This window comes from Pieris rapae, chromosome 17 (genome assembly GCF_905147795.1).
Source record: "Pieris rapae chromosome 17, ilPieRapa1.1, whole genome shotgun sequence".
Lineage (NCBI taxonomy): Eukaryota > Metazoa > Arthropoda > Insecta > Lepidoptera > Pieridae > Pieris > Pieris rapae.
Window position 1 is genome coordinate 888,378 of NC_059525.1, and position 15,192 is coordinate 903,569.

General features: G+C 31.7%; 2 protein-coding genes and 1 long non-coding RNA gene across 3 annotated transcripts; 1 reads left to right on the plus strand and 2 right to left on the minus strand.

Moving 5' to 3' along the window:
- Positions 1–839: 839 nt before the first annotated feature.
- On the minus strand, positions 840–9,863 carry LOC111003280 (transcription factor 25). Its single transcript, XM_022273705.2, has 13 exons — positions 9,713–9,863; positions 9,460–9,594; positions 9,125–9,262; positions 8,558–8,751; positions 8,109–8,182; positions 7,656–7,764; positions 6,674–6,746; positions 4,684–4,794; positions 3,690–4,011; positions 3,319–3,463; positions 2,408–2,549; positions 2,167–2,280; positions 840–1,782 (listed from the first exon to the last, which is right to left on the minus strand). The coding sequence occupies exons 2-13, from the start codon at positions 9,577–9,579 to the stop codon at positions 1,618–1,620; spliced, it is 1,707 nt and encodes a 568-aa protein (XP_022129397.2). The 5' UTR covers positions 9,580–9,594; positions 9,713–9,863; the 3' UTR covers positions 840–1,617.
- Positions 9,864–10,980: 1,117 nt separating this feature from the next.
- LOC111003281 (nitric oxide synthase-interacting protein homolog) lies at positions 10,981–15,163 on the plus strand. Its single transcript, XM_045631887.1, has 3 exons — positions 10,981–11,018; positions 13,528–14,312; positions 14,417–15,163. The coding sequence occupies exons 2-3, from the start codon at positions 13,630–13,632 to the stop codon at positions 14,601–14,603; spliced, it is 870 nt and encodes a 289-aa protein (XP_045487843.1). The 5' UTR covers positions 10,981–11,018; positions 13,528–13,629; the 3' UTR covers positions 14,604–15,163.
- Positions 11,037–13,494, minus strand: LOC123689906. The gene is made up of 3 exons (XR_006750777.1): positions 13,386–13,494; positions 13,035–13,293; positions 11,037–11,302 (listed from the first exon to the last, which is right to left on the minus strand). It is a non-coding gene; the product is annotated as an uncharacterized LOC123689906 (long non-coding RNA).
- Positions 15,164–15,192: the final 29 nt, after the last annotated feature.

Below are 15,192 nucleotides of genomic sequence, written 5' to 3' on the forward strand. Positions count from 1 at the left end.
GCAAGTCACGTACAGACTTCATACACCACACCGTCTAAATACAAAGTTCAAGTTTTTTATGTAGTCATCAATGTCATCAACAAAATTTGTCTTATCTTAGTTATAAGTCACTTGCACTATGATTGTTCATGCACATTTATTTGTTTTGATTAAAACGACGCATAGTCATAACAATAACACCAAATAAAACGTGGAATTTTTCGTTGTTTTCATATTCAATGTGGTAGATATGTTTTCCTGTGGTATATCATCTAGTGAGAAGTTAAGCAGTGTTGGCCAAGCGGCTTGAGCGGGCGACTCTCCTCCCTGAGCTCGCAGCTTCGATCCCGGCTGAGAATTTATGGACTTTCTTTATATGTACGCATTTAACTTTCGCTCGAACGGTGAAGGAAAACACCGTGAGGAAACTATTAAGCTACTGCACAGATTCTATCGCCGCGACCGAATCAAGAAATTCTGTAACGAAAATAAAACCTAACGCACGATGACGTAATATTAGTGCGGCCAATACACGTTAGAGCGGGACAGAACGCATACTACGTATTCACATCTCTGACGAGATCGGTTGCGTAGCGTAAGCGTGTCCGGTGCAGCTATGAGCTAAGAATGCTACTGACTATATAGGCGTGTTACTCTGATAGAGGGCAGAGGGGTAGATTAAAATAATATCAAACAAAAAACATACTGCATAAATAAATGATGATATATATAATGTGGATAAAAAATTCAATGCAATAGCTTTACCGCGGCAGTGACTCGAGTGCCACACTTTTTTTTATTCAATTTTTTATTGTAAGAGGTCTCGATGTTTCTTGTTGAAGATAAATTAAATGTCTAAAAATATTTAACAATATATTTATTATCAAAAAAATAACAAGTTTCTTAATCTACTTGTTTGTACAAGTTTACAACATACATCAGTTAGTTTGTTTTTTCCTTAGTAGTTATTGCAAAAAAATATTATGTTTATTATTAATTAGTATACAAAAAAAAATTGGATTTTTTTTTATTGGTTGATGAGTGAATAAAAATAGCAATGAAACTACAATAAAATTAGTTTTAAATATGTGTGAGGAAAATGTGTCAGCATGTCCGCTCTGATTTTGGGAGATTTTAAAAACATTACAAAAAATTGTACTCATGATCATGAAATTAAAACATTTGGTGACAATTATTATTTTGAATATATTAAAACTGAAGTATTTTAAAATAAAACGAAAAGGTCATACCTTGGAACAGATTACGAACTAAATTATGCTTTTTACCTTAAAAATAAATACTTTTAGTGATTTAATGTAAATTAATAAATATAAAGAGAAATACAGTAAATGAAATTTATTTTACAATCAATTTAAAATTACAAATTTGGATAGTACACAGGGCAGACCATAACACTGGTTAATTAAAGCCGTTAGTTAGCAAAACTGCCCTGCGATTTCGTGAACCAATTTAAAAATATACTTTAAACTTGACATATTTGACTTCATAAAAACTTCATTAAAAAAAAACCGCCAAAAACAACATTGATTTTTTCTAAATTTATTATGATCATGGATACAAGTCTTTTATCCGGAGTTCGATTCGTGTACTAATGTTGCCAGTAGTGTCCACAGATTATTAATTTTGCGCATCATTATCGAAATTTGGTCGTATAGTTCTGAGAAGACCCTGCAAAAACTCCATATTACCCTGTCTTTGCAGGGCATAATTATATCGATTGACTGTGTTACTGGGAGGACAAGGATTACTCCTAAGCGGGTATGATGGTACATCTGGAATCGCCTAAAATACGAAAATATAGATTAATAAATAGATTTCTGTATTAAAAAAATTATGAACTGGATTCCGTGTGCATATTTATTGCTAATTTTTAAGCTTTTGCATAGATTTTAGGCCGGACTTTGAGCGCGATTACCGAATCAAGAAATTCCGTAACGAAATTAAACCTAACACCACACTGCCTAAATATAATTGCAAGTTAATAAAGAATGCTATGCAATAGCTTTATCGTGGCAGTGCCCAAGTGCCACACGTTTTTTAATAAGTTACATACATAGCAGCATATGGATTCTCAATCCAATCCAGTTAATTAGTTAATTAAGTTAAAGTCGTACAAAATATATTCGGTAATACATGACCGTGTGTCATGAAATGTATTTAACTTACCCCTTCCACTATTAGATCAGACATAGGTTTGAGAATACATAAGTGCCGTATTATCTCTTCGGGCCATTTTTGGAACAATCGAGATCGGTTTTGAACGTCCGCCATTGTTGATTTCTAAAAAATAAAACTTTTAAAATATTGTGACAAACTTAAATGGTCTTATTTTTCAGTGTGGCCAACTAAAAAATATTATATATCAGAATCCAGTCGCGACAGATTAACTAATAAAGAAATAAATTACCTCATCAATAATGTTGTTCTGTAATTTGTCTATAACTTCTGTTGCATTAGCGATGAGCCATTCCAATACGGGCTGTTCTCGCCAGCGTGCCCAAGTGAATTTTATATATAAATTCATTAAATCCTTTAGTGCCTGGGGTGTACTGAAAACAGATTTTTAAATCTTTAATAATATGTACTGTACAGTGTATCAGGCAGATCTAACCGCGCCTCGGGACGCAGTGACAGGGGATGCTAAATGAGGCTGTGATCAGCGACTCTCGCTCCTCAATTTTAAAGGTTCAATTTAAAATCTTAAGTAATATTTAAAAAAAGTTCAAGTTAAAGAAAGATCCTATTAGACTGATACTTTTCATAAGGAAAGAGAATTTGGTCAAAAAAAACGAGTGTGCTTATGACCACACGACTTCTTTCTTTCTTATTTATAATTATATTTTGTTATTATTTACCCGAAAATTCACAAAACATGAATTCTAAAATGAATTTACAGTTTTATTCACTTTTAATATAGAATATTGAATGTATTGAACAAAATATTAATCCATAAAATTGTTCAAAACGAGATAGAATTACGAAAAATAACCAAAGAATCACCGTTCGCGTAACGCTAGTAAACTCGCAAACGAACTACTGACTGAAATATATATCATTTACTAGCTATAAAAGAAAGAAAATGTGCGCGCCCACTGCTGTCTCTTGCTTATATCCCCCACTCAACATCCGTTCGCCTTGCCCGATCACACTTTTCGTAACGCTTACGTCACGCGTTCGCCAGCTTACTCCCCAAGTTAAGCGTGCGTAAAAAAGTTTCACTTCAAAAATTTGACACGTTTAACCGCTCATACATTCAGACTACCTAAAAATTATACAAATTTGAAAGCTAGAAATGCAACACAAGAAGGAAATCAATACCTGAGAGATGCGAATTCATTGAAGAATTTACATTTCCGGATCTTCTCTGGCACGGCTTGGTTGCAGGTCTCAATGAGTTTTATAAGGACAAATGGGAACTTTATCAGCGTCTTCTGTAACCTATTATTTGCTTCTTCGGGCGTAACTGAAAAGACATAATTAGTTTAACGTTAATCCTTAAACCTAATATTAATAAAATGGAATACAGATATACCAATATTTTAATAGGGTCTAATAAACACTGGCATCGGTCAAAATTTGTCGGAACTTAATATTTTCTATTTATGTACTTGTTTTTTTTTTATATTTTTAATAAAAAAACATGGGCTCGCGAGTGCGTTTCTAGCTTTAAAAAAAAATAAAATATATACCTTTCCCATTCTTCGCCTTCGAAAGATGATAACAACACATCGCCTGCGAATACTGAAGATTGAACATGAACTCTCCATCGCGATTCCGGTTCCAATAATCTACCGAGTCGCATAACCATTTATGCTCCCTTGATCTTAATGCAAACGTGTCGATAATGAAGATAACGGCTAACGGATCGTTAGGGTCCAAATTTAGGAGGGCTTTGACGATCTCCAACGCCGTCCTGTGACAGGCCCGATTTGATAACAGGTGGGCGAATTTTAATAGGGCCACGTGAAATGGTCGGTTTTCAAGGTACTTGTACTCCAGACGGCATCTTCGCTGAAAGTATTGACTTAAGATACTTTTTGAAGAGAAAATTATTGAGAACTTAACTATGAAACGAAAAACCGACAGTACACACTGCACACTGTGAAATGCTTCCTATCTCTTTTTCTCCCACGTTAAATCTTATGAACGTATGTTTCTGTCTCATTTTACTGCCGCTTTGTCGTTTCATCAATTTACAAACTTTATTTTATAATCACAACAAAAGATTGATATTTAAATTATTTATTTATGTATTAAGTTATTTACACTTCGTTTCCTTAATGTTTCTCTTCAAAAAATTCCATATTATCATTTCTGGTGCGTTTTTTACTGTTTGTAATAATGAATGATGATGAACGTAATTATCACTCGCTACCAAATTTTAAAAAGGAGCACCACACTAATTAAAATGGATACTTTTACTAACAAATAAAAACTCTGATGTTCAGACTCGTATTGGAATTAAAAATCTTAATATATGACCTCAATACAAAGAATTGTACTTACAATAAGGATTATATTCCAGAAATTGAATAGATTGTAAGTTTTGACTAGTCATTGTAACCGCTAAGTAAATAACATTGCAATAACATAACTCCCTCTAAACACTAAACTAAACTATATTAGAAAACATTTTGGTTGAAATAAATTACTACAATTAAGTAGAGCATATTAACGACTCACCCCAATAAGAGAAAAACACGGATGTGCAACAAACTGCATATATGCTATCGTCTGCTCTATAATTTCACTCGCCCTTGTATTTTCTTCTATGAAAAAATATCTGTCCGCTATCTACAAATAAACATACAAATCATCAATACATGAAATAAATACATTTTATGTTCCGTAATTTACGAATTGCGAGCGTCTATACTCATTATCGCCGTAATTTCTAGACAGAAGATTAAAAACAGGTCATAGAAATCAATGTTTAAATAATCAGTCAAATGCCAAGTTTCTATCAAAATCTTTCCTTTCTTTCGGCGAGAAGTCTAAAGTCTATGGCGTTTAATTGAATGAATTTTATGTAATCTATGTTCTTATGAACCGTAGGAATTAACATCCCTTTACATTTTAATAAACATGTGCAAACACATTTTAAAGTGAAACTTTTATTACATCGTTTCAAACTTTTTGGTTTGTGTGGCGCATGTCGCGTGACGGTCGGCCGCGGAGTAGGGATAAAGTGAAAGGCGCTCGTCATAGCAGCCAAGGCCAATATGGCGGCGCACATAGTTAGCAGCAGCTGACAGTGTAGTGTATAGAATATTATTCGTTTGTGCCAGTGCTCCACGCTATTTTAATATGTGTATATAATCTAAATAATTGTTAAGTATTATGTATGTCATCACTACATAGTATAAAACAAAGTCGCTTTCTCTGTCCCTATGTCTCTTTGTATGCTTAAATCTTTGAAACTACGCAACGGATTTTGATGCGGTTTTTTTAATAGATAGAGTGATTCAAGAGGAAGGTTTATATGTATAATAACATCCATTAAATAGTGGAGAAGTACTGTTATTTTTGAGGTTTCTAATGTGATGTCGTAAATAATTACATTTTTTCCGCTTACATTGCAAACGCAGGCTGAACCCTACGAGTTTCATCAAAATAATGTACTAAGTATTGTACACATTGAAAAGGTCTACAAAGTCCCTGATGGTATATTATGTCTATCTCTTATGGATAACCCACATTTTTATATACAACGTTCACAGATTTTCTGTAGTGTATTTAGTATCAGCATTGCACCCGTGCGAAGCCGGGGCGGGTAGCTAGTACTCTATAAAACACAGAATTCAATAAAAATATAAGTTGGAGACTTAGTCTACTTTTATTACTACCATTATATACCCTTAATGGAATATTATTCCAAATATATTTTAGTTAAATGTCTATAATGTGAAAAAAAGTTTCACTTTTACCGTGGTTTCATAAAACCACATATCATTTTTTTAAATAAAGTATTATATATATTTAATATCTCCTGCATTACATAAACTATTATAGTCGACTCATTTTAAACTGATTCGTCGGAAAATAAATGACTGTAGGAATGTGCACACAATGCAACCCGTTATCGATACTTAGCTAATTCCAGTTAGGAATATATGGATGAGGATTTTTGATGAACTAAGAAATATCCCTAAATAAAATAAAAACGGCCCTTTTCAGACCCACATTACGATCTACAAAGTTTCTCTATGGTAACGTTGAAACAAACAAGTTTATCTTACAAATCAAAAACTATATTTAGATAGCGAAAAATTATTCCTATCTACACTAATATTATAAAGAGGAAAACTTTGTTTGTTTGTGAAATAGGCTCATAAACTACTGGACCGATTTTAAAAATTCTTTCACCATTCGAAAGCTACATTATCCCGAGTAATATAGGCTATATTTAATTTTGAACAAAAATAGGGTTCCGTAAGATATTAGGGTTTTGTAGGTGTAAAAAATCAACCATAAAATAAAAAAAGGGGGTAGCATAGCAAAATGTTCCATGTTGGCATGTACTAAAAAGGTAGGCTAGGCATTAAGGACAAACGAAGTTCGCGGAAGCAGCTAGTTAATGATAAAAGTCTATAAAGAAAATTATTTCGCCGAGAATCAAATCCATGCTTATAGCCATCAACTTCTAAGCGACAGTGGGTTATATTTAATTTACCTCCAATAATGCTTCCACATGCATTTCATTAAAAAAAATATCAAGTTGTGGCATTCCTCCGACCGATTGTGCACTGAAAATTAAAATAGACATGATTAATATTGTCTTTGATTTTTTTTAATAAATATGTATACAGTTTAATATTTAACATGGATATTAATATTAATAAATATCTATAATTATTGAATCAATTAGAAGAGGCAACTAATGTCAATTCGAAATGAATAATTATATGAATAATGTACTAAATTTGCTAAAAATGCATGAAGGTCTTTAGATTATAAAGCCTTTGTAGGCATAGACTTCAATTTTTTTGTAGTAAAAAAAATATTCTATTGTGTTATAGTTTCCATAATATAAATTACAATTACATTTTTTATTTTTTTTATTTACTACAAGCTGCTAATATTTTTACTTGGTCTATCTATTAAATTGCTACAGTTCCCTTTTCTGGAATAAAAGTATTATACAAACCTACATCTTTAATTTTTTTCCAATTTTTAACAAGTAAATAAAAAAAAGAGTGTGACTCATGTAGACGCGTTAGAAGTTATACTTCTATGGCGTATCGAAAAAAAATAATTAAAATGCAGTAGTGATTAACGATAAAAATTAAAATTAATCAAAAGATTTTATTTCAATAAATAAATTATTAGTAAATATTGTCACCGTCGTATATGAAATTGATTTAAAAACACCAAAATAATATTTATTCACACTGTTTAATTGTACTGTTACGAAACACAAGTTCTAAATATAAAATTACGAGAATATACAACTTGAACATAGATATCGATTTTCATGCCTCCTAGACCTAACTTCATTCTGTTAATTTTGTGTAACGGTGCGCGCGCATCGGAAAATTTCACTCTCATAAATTTTTCATAACGCGCCTAAAGAAGTATAACTTCAAAAATGGTCCAGCCGTCTTCGAGTTTTGAGCTTAGCGATAAATTTACATTTATATATAAGTAATACATACGCTTTAACTGTTTCTAAGAACACTTGGTGCATATTTCTATATTCCTTATTGTGGTCAAACACAAAATACGTGACATCCTTATCAGAGTTCTTTATTGACATTGATAAACCTGGAAAAAAATTACATTACTTAAAATACTGCAATATACTTAACAAGTTATTTGAATTGAATATTTGTTATATTCAATTAAATTTAATAATTTTTTGGTATACAGGCCGCATTGTAGAATTTACCTGACCACAAAGCTTATATAACACAAAAAATAATAATTCAAAATTGCAAACTGGAATAAGCATAGCAAGCATATTAGTGATTAAATAGGTTACTATACATTATCAAACATTCAATTTATTTTTCATTACATATATAAATATATGTATATATAATGATTTCATGAATTCAGTTTGACATATCTCAAATGAAATGTTTGTCGTTTGTAAATATCTAACTTACCGTGTTTGGTAAAGGTATACATATTTTGGGTCACAATATTTTTCTGGTATTTCATTTTTCGTTGTCTTTGTCGTCTGAAATTTAATGCATCTATTAGATTTGCAGGACTCATAGTACAATTTTTAAAGCATTTTTAATTTTTAGACAGCTACATACTATACTACTAAAACAATAGTTTTTACAATCATATTCCAATTTTCCCACTCCATTTGAACTTGATTTTTTTATTGGTGTCTTAGATGTCTGAATTTGGCAGGTATTACATATATATATGTATTTAATATCATAAATTTATTTAGAGACCTACATTTTCTACATTGTCACTTTGTCTAGAATACACTCTCACTGTTATATATCATTATAATTTTTTAATTTTACTTCTTGAAAACTTATAAAAAACTCCGGTAACAAATTGTATGGCAAGTATCCACTATACCTGAAAAAATTACCTAATTTCATCTTCATCATCTTCAGGTCCAAAGATTCGGACCATTTCATTGTTAGAATCTAAATTTTTTTGCTGAACAGAAAACAACATATTCTCTTCCTCAAATCTCTTGTCTTTCTTTTGTGATTCTTGTTGTGGTTTTGGTTCACCAAGTAGTGCATTTACTTCCCTAACTGACTTGTCTATTTCATCCAACTGAAAAATTAAAAAGTTTGTACGAAAAAGAGGTTTAGTGTGCAAGGTTTTTTCAAATAAAAAAAGAATGTGACCCTACTTCAAAGATAAGCAGAAACAAGTGCAGATTACTATATTTTATATATTAGCTGAAGAAAGTCTATATTTATACATAAAATAATCTACAATAATCCAGTAATTTATATATGTATTATATTAATATTCAGTGCAAATTATGAAAATTGTGTGAGTCAAGTACTGGCTTTATATGTTATTATCAGGTATAAAAGGGCAGTTTATGCTATAAATAAATTAATTAATAGTTAATTATAATATATGAGAGGTATTAAATATGATTTAAAGTTCAATAAAATATTAACAAATAATACTTTACATCAAATGTATTTGATTTTCCTTTTTTATTTTTTCTGTTATTTCTTTTCTTTTTTTTATCTACATTAAGACACTCTGGTTCTTCAGTCTCAATTATTTTCTCTTCTACTTCAGGATCTGGTGCTGAATCTAACTCAAGCTAAAACAAAGATAATGATGATAAATTACCTATTTTGAGTCATTAATATATATTAATTTTGAGAATATAATCAGTTTGAAAATAATGCAGTAATTAATACCAAGACCCAAATATGATTGCTCATGGAAGTTATATATCATAAAAGGTAGATTCCTTAAAGAACACTATTAAAAAATAACCTTACAAATCTTACTTACAGCAGCATAAGTTCCACCTTGTTTTTTAGCATATAAAGGTACAAAGTCATCGTCATCACTTTCATCAGGAGGTGGAAGAGCTGTACTTCCTAAAAGTTTTCTCATATGGCGAGTAGACATTTTAAGCTATTATTTCTGAAAAAAAACAATGTAGGTACTATTATAATTAGGTATTAATTTATTTTATAGATTTAAAGTTTATTATTACATATTATTAGAGTATCAAAGTTTATTCAATGTACAGGTTACTTACCAGTAATATATTGTACTTGAAACAATTTCTATTAACAAGCCAAAAATTTAATACTATTTTTGTTATATCAACGCACGCAATGTTAAGTTTTTTAAGGATCTGTCGGATTTCGGCAGTCAGTACTCAGTATTCAGTAATGAGTACTTCAAGTCTGAAAGTTCAAGACATAAAATATGTTTTGCAATTTGTTGTCAAGCTGTCAAACCGCAGACGTCGTGTTTAGATTTCAGAATTCAGACATTATGGGCTTATGGAGATAACTATATAATTATAGACCAGGGTAGAAGCCTTTAAAAATAATAAAAAGTGAAAAAAAAAATAATAGTAGGATGAAACCCATTAGAAAAGGAGGGGAATATTATAAAAATAAAAGGAAAAATAAATTACGGGCGATCTGAGGTCGGGAAGGGGCTGGAGGTGAGGGAGGAAGGGTAAAAAACGGTTTTTCTCCATTTCCGGCAAAACTAAAAGTCCTATCGAAAAAGTCAAATGGCAAAGTTGTAGGTAATAAAAAGATCTAAAACTTTTGTATTAACACTTTTTTCACATAACCTCAAAATTTATGTCAAAAATTCAAAAAACCAAGTTTTTTTTCAACGAAATTTGGTAAAAACATACCTTTTTTATGTCCCAAATACGCTGTAATTTAATTGACTAAAAATATTTATATATCCACCTGATTTTGAATTAATATCGAAAAAACAACCTAATTTTCAATAGAAAATTCACCCGTCAAAATATCAGCTTTTTTCAAAAAGTTGGTATGTTTTCTGTTCGTTAAAATCTCTACTTTCCGATGGTGAAAAAAATATATTTTATATACATTGTATGTATTTATACCTTTTTTTATAGATTTATAATATATTTTTATACATTTTGACATATATTTCTTTAATATGCTATCAAAAAGACAAAAATAAGTGATTACAATTGAAGATAAGGTAATTCTTCTTCGAATTCGAGTTTTTGCATTTTCTGAGAAAATTTACAATAGTAACATTTTTTTGTTCACCATCGGGAAGTAGAGATTTCAACGAACAGAAAGACTTTTAGTTTTGCCGGAAATGGAGAGAAACCGTTTTTTACCCTTCCTCCCTCACCTTCAGCCCCTTCCCGACCTCAGATCGCCGGTAATTTATTTTTCCTTTCATTTTTATAATATTCCCCTCCTTTTCTAATGGGTTTCATCCTACTACTATTTTTTTTGGTTTTAAAAATTATCAACACTGGTCTAATCGTCTGTCAGTTACAAATAACTTATAGTAGCTGTCAGTTGTCAGTGTATATTAAATAAATACACAATATAATTTTTGATCGAGCGCGGGAAGTGTAAAAATAGGCGGGCGTCTTTTTTTTGGCTTAACTTTTAAAATTAAATTAATATAATAATACAGGATCAGCTAAGTTGTAAGGTGTATATAGTAGTAGTTATTGTTGATTATTTATATTTTTAGTTTGTCTTAATAGCCTGGTAAGTTATTTTATTTTATTATATGTAGATAAGAATTTTTCTCTTGTCGTCCATGATGGAGCCCGAAGACCCTGGAGGGACATCCCTCCAGGTGTCTCATGTAGTCACAATCGATGCGTCTGGAATGGAAACGGAAGGTTCTATTATCGATACAGACTGTTCGGATAGCACGAAGTCTGTTAAAAGAAAAAGAGTATCTGTTAGAAATGAAAAAAAGAGAAAAAGTTCCCAAAATTTCCCTAATGATTTAAAAGACAATATAACTCCTAAAGTCATCGAGTCTGATGTTAAAACAACAGAAATACCCCCAAATGAGGCTGCCCACTCTAACAATATTTCAATTAATCCTCGCGTTGCTAGGACGCTTTACCAGGCGTCAGACCCTGCGCCTTATGTTGTCCATGTCCAAAAAATCATGGAAACAAATCAAACCGGATCTGTTCACCCCATACAATTTGGATTTTTCCTTAAAAAAAATTATGTAAAAAGCATTGTAGAGGGAAGTATAAAAAAAATAGGGAGGAATATGTTATCATTGCAATTTGAGACATTTCAAGATGCTAACTTATTTTTAAATCATAAATCTCTCAACACAAATAAATACAAAGCCTTTATTCCGGCTTTCACAATCACCCGCATGGGAATTGTGAGAGGTGTTCCGTGTGACTGGGATGAAAAAGAAATTTTAGAAAACATTGAGATTCCGCAGAATTGTGGAAGTCTTTTGAAAGTTCGGAGGTTAAACAGGAAGATCTTTGAAGGAGAGAATTCCAAGTTCATTCCAACTGAGACTGTAGTTTTAACCTTTGATGGGAAGATCTTACCTCCCAAGGTCTTTATATGTTACAACTCCCTACCTGTAGACCTTTATATTTACCCCACACTGCAATGTTTCAATTGCTGCCGTTTTGGTCACACTAAAATGCAATGCAGAGGCACTCCAAGGTGTTACAAATGTGGTGACAATCATTCAAGTATTAGTTGCAAGACTGAAAGGGATGATGCTGTGTGTATCTTATGCTCTGGTTCTCATTTTGCAACGGATAAAAAGTGCCCAGAGTATGCTAGGCAAAAAGCTATTAAAGAAACAATGGCTAAAAAGTCAGTATCATATTCAGAAGCCAGTAAAGTCCATCCACCAATTTCTAAATCTTATGCAGATGTTGTTGCTTCTGCGTCATCAGCCCATTCTGGTCCGAATATTTCTTATTCCAGTCCCTATAATTTAACAAGCCCTACTAAGACTTCCACACAGTCATTTAGAAAAACAGTATTCATGAAACCCAAAGCTCGTCCTAAAAATGTAAGTAAGGGATATGATCAAAAAACGCATGCAGAGCTTATCCAAGATTACAGCAACATTCCTTCCTTTTCTACAGGTTGTCTCAACAACTATAATGATTTGTCAGAAATAATAACAAAGGATCTCATCATTTCTATAATACAGTACCTTTCACAATCTGACATAATTAAAATACCGTCCAACGATGCCCCTTCTACAAAAAGTTTTTTAACTAATGGACAGTCAAGACCATCCACAAAACCAGTCTCTGGTGATTCAATGGAATTGCCGGAGCAGTAATAGTAAAAAAAGTGACCTAATTTTTTTATGAAATAATTACAAACCATTTGCCGTCTCTCTTCAAGAGACTTGGCTTCGTCCCGGATTCAATTTTAGAATCCAAGGACATATCTGTCTTAGAGAAGACAGAACAGATGGGTATGGTGGAGTTGCACTAATTCTTAGAGGAGGTGTGCCCTTTGTTCACATACCCATCCCTAATCACAGTGATAAATTTTCTATTATTGCTGCTAGTGTAAATAATATTTGTATTGTAAATATATATATACCTCACCCTTCCACTTCTACTTTGACGCTTGGTAAAGATGTTACTTCGACCCTTATACGTATGAGGCTGGGCCATGCATGCATACCCTTGCATTTGGCAAGGCTTAAACCTTTTGCCTGACGACACATTTGAGTGTGGCAATGACGTTGGGGGTTTTAACCACATATTTTTTGCCTGTAATAGACATGACCGTTCCGCTTTTATTTCCTCGCTTTTATCCATAAATATTCCTTTTCCTACTTCTATTTCTGTCCTTTTATCTAATATAAATATTGATGTATATAAAATTTTAGCCAGTTTCATTTTTCATAACAATATAAAATTATAACCTATGTTTTATGTATATACGTACTTATAATAAAATTTATCTGATCCTTTTCCAAATTCCGTACTAATTTCCTATCCAATAAACCTAATAATGCACTTCCTAACTTTTGTACATGGCTGACGCACAAACCGTGCAGGCCAAGAAAGGGAAAAAAAAAAAAAAAAAAATTTTTGATCAAACCTATGGATTTTTGTTGAGCTATACATATTCTTGTTTGATAATTTTAAATAACTTAAGTTGTGAAGTCCAAACTTTGTATTAAAGTAAAATGACGAGACATGCTAGAAATTGTACAGCAGGTGCAGTATATACATATCACGAAAAAAAGAAAGATGCTGCAGCTTCGGGCTATGGAACGCAGAGTGAACGAGTTGGAAAGGATTCAGTAAAGAGCTTTGATTGCTGTAGTCTCACATTGCAGCCTTGTAGAAATCCAGTCATTACAAAAGACGGATTTTTATTTGACAAAGAAGCTATCCTGGAATACATAATTACAAAGAAAACTGAATACACACGCAAGTTAAAAAACTATGAAAAGCAATTAAAAAAGGAAGATGAAGAAAAAAAGGAACTGGCAGAAGCCGAAAGAGAAGCAAATTTAATAAAATTTATGAATAGAGAAAAAAACATTACAAATGGAACAAAATCAGATGCATCTCATCAATCAAGCTCTATATCGAACCTTGCTAATGGAAAACATAAACACTTGCCTAGTTTTTGGATACCCTCACAGTTACCAGATGCTAAAATTTCTAAATTACAAAAACCAGATCCTACGGTTTATTGTCCTCTAAGTAGTAAACCTTTAAAAATGAAGGATCTTATTGAAGTTAAGTGGACCTTAGTAAAGGATCCAGACGACAAAAAATCTTTGATAGCAAAAGAGAACAGGTACATGTGTCCAATCACTCATGATATACTGAGTAATGCTGTGCCATGTGCTGTAATCAGGTTAATATCCTTTAATATTTTAAATTTATATGGTGGGATAAATCAGATATTTCTAACATAATTTATTGTATTCAATATAACTCATTATAACTACAATATTTCAGAACTACAGGTCATGTTGTTACCATGGAGTGTGTTGAGAAAATTATAAAGAAAGATTGGCTCCACCCACTCACAGGTGATAAATTGAAGGAAAAAGATATTATTCCACTGCAAAGAGGAGGTACAGGCTATGCACTAACCAATGACAATCTTGAGGCAAAGAATGAAAGGCCTGTATTACAGGCTTAAAGTTTTATGATGCAAGTAAATTTTGTATTGTCTACTGTCTTCAAAATCTTAGATTCTTTTTAATAAAGATTTTAGATGTTAGTAAGAACAGTTTGTTTAAACAAAGATACATACTCTATTATATTATTAAAACATCATTTATAAAGATAATCTAAATTGCAATGATCATTGATTCACATAGAAAGTTAATATGTGTGTAATACTTCTAATACAAATACTGTTTTTGTTAAATCCACTCTGATTTGATGTATTACAGTATAAAATGCATGTAGCTATAGCGACTGGATGTAAAGCCACATTTGGTAATAGCAACTGTCAATCAGTTTCAATTAATCATTTGTAACAAATTCCAATAAATCCCATGCAAATGATAAAATATGTAAGAACATAGTTAATGACATTCTTAGTTATCAAACAAACACAGATGGTCAACAAATGTGTAGACCTATACCTTTTTTTACAGCTATTAGCTAAGTAGACAAGTAATCATTTATATGAGTTAAATTTATGGTTCAAGTGCAAAGTGATATTCTGAATAAAAACTGTGTTTCTACTCGCTATATATGTCGATATCTCTTTACCTTTGCAT

What these genes read in the sequence shown, in the direction of transcription:
- LOC111003280 (XM_022273705.2), bottom strand. Translation starts at nt 9,579, where the DNA reads ATGTCTACTCGCCATATGAGAAAACTTTTAGGAAGTACAGCTCTTCCA. An exon ending in GTATACCTTTACCAAACACG is followed by an intron (nt 7,765 to 8,108) that starts GTAAGTTAGATA and finishes ATTTTTTTCCAG; the next exon opens with GTTTATCAATGTCAATAAAG. An exon ending in AGAACAACATTATTGATGAG is followed by an intron (nt 2,281 to 2,407) that starts GTAATTTATTTC and finishes TTTATTTTTTAG; the next exon opens with AAATCAACAATGGCGGACGT.
- LOC111003281 (XM_045631887.1), top strand. Translation starts at nt 13,630, where the DNA reads ATGACGAGACATGCTAGAAATTGTACAGCAGGTGCAGTATATACATAT. An exon ending in GTGCCATGTGCTGTAATCAG is followed by an intron (nt 14,313 to 14,416) that starts GTTAATATCCTT and finishes ACAATATTTCAG; the next exon opens with AACTACAGGTCATGTTGTTA.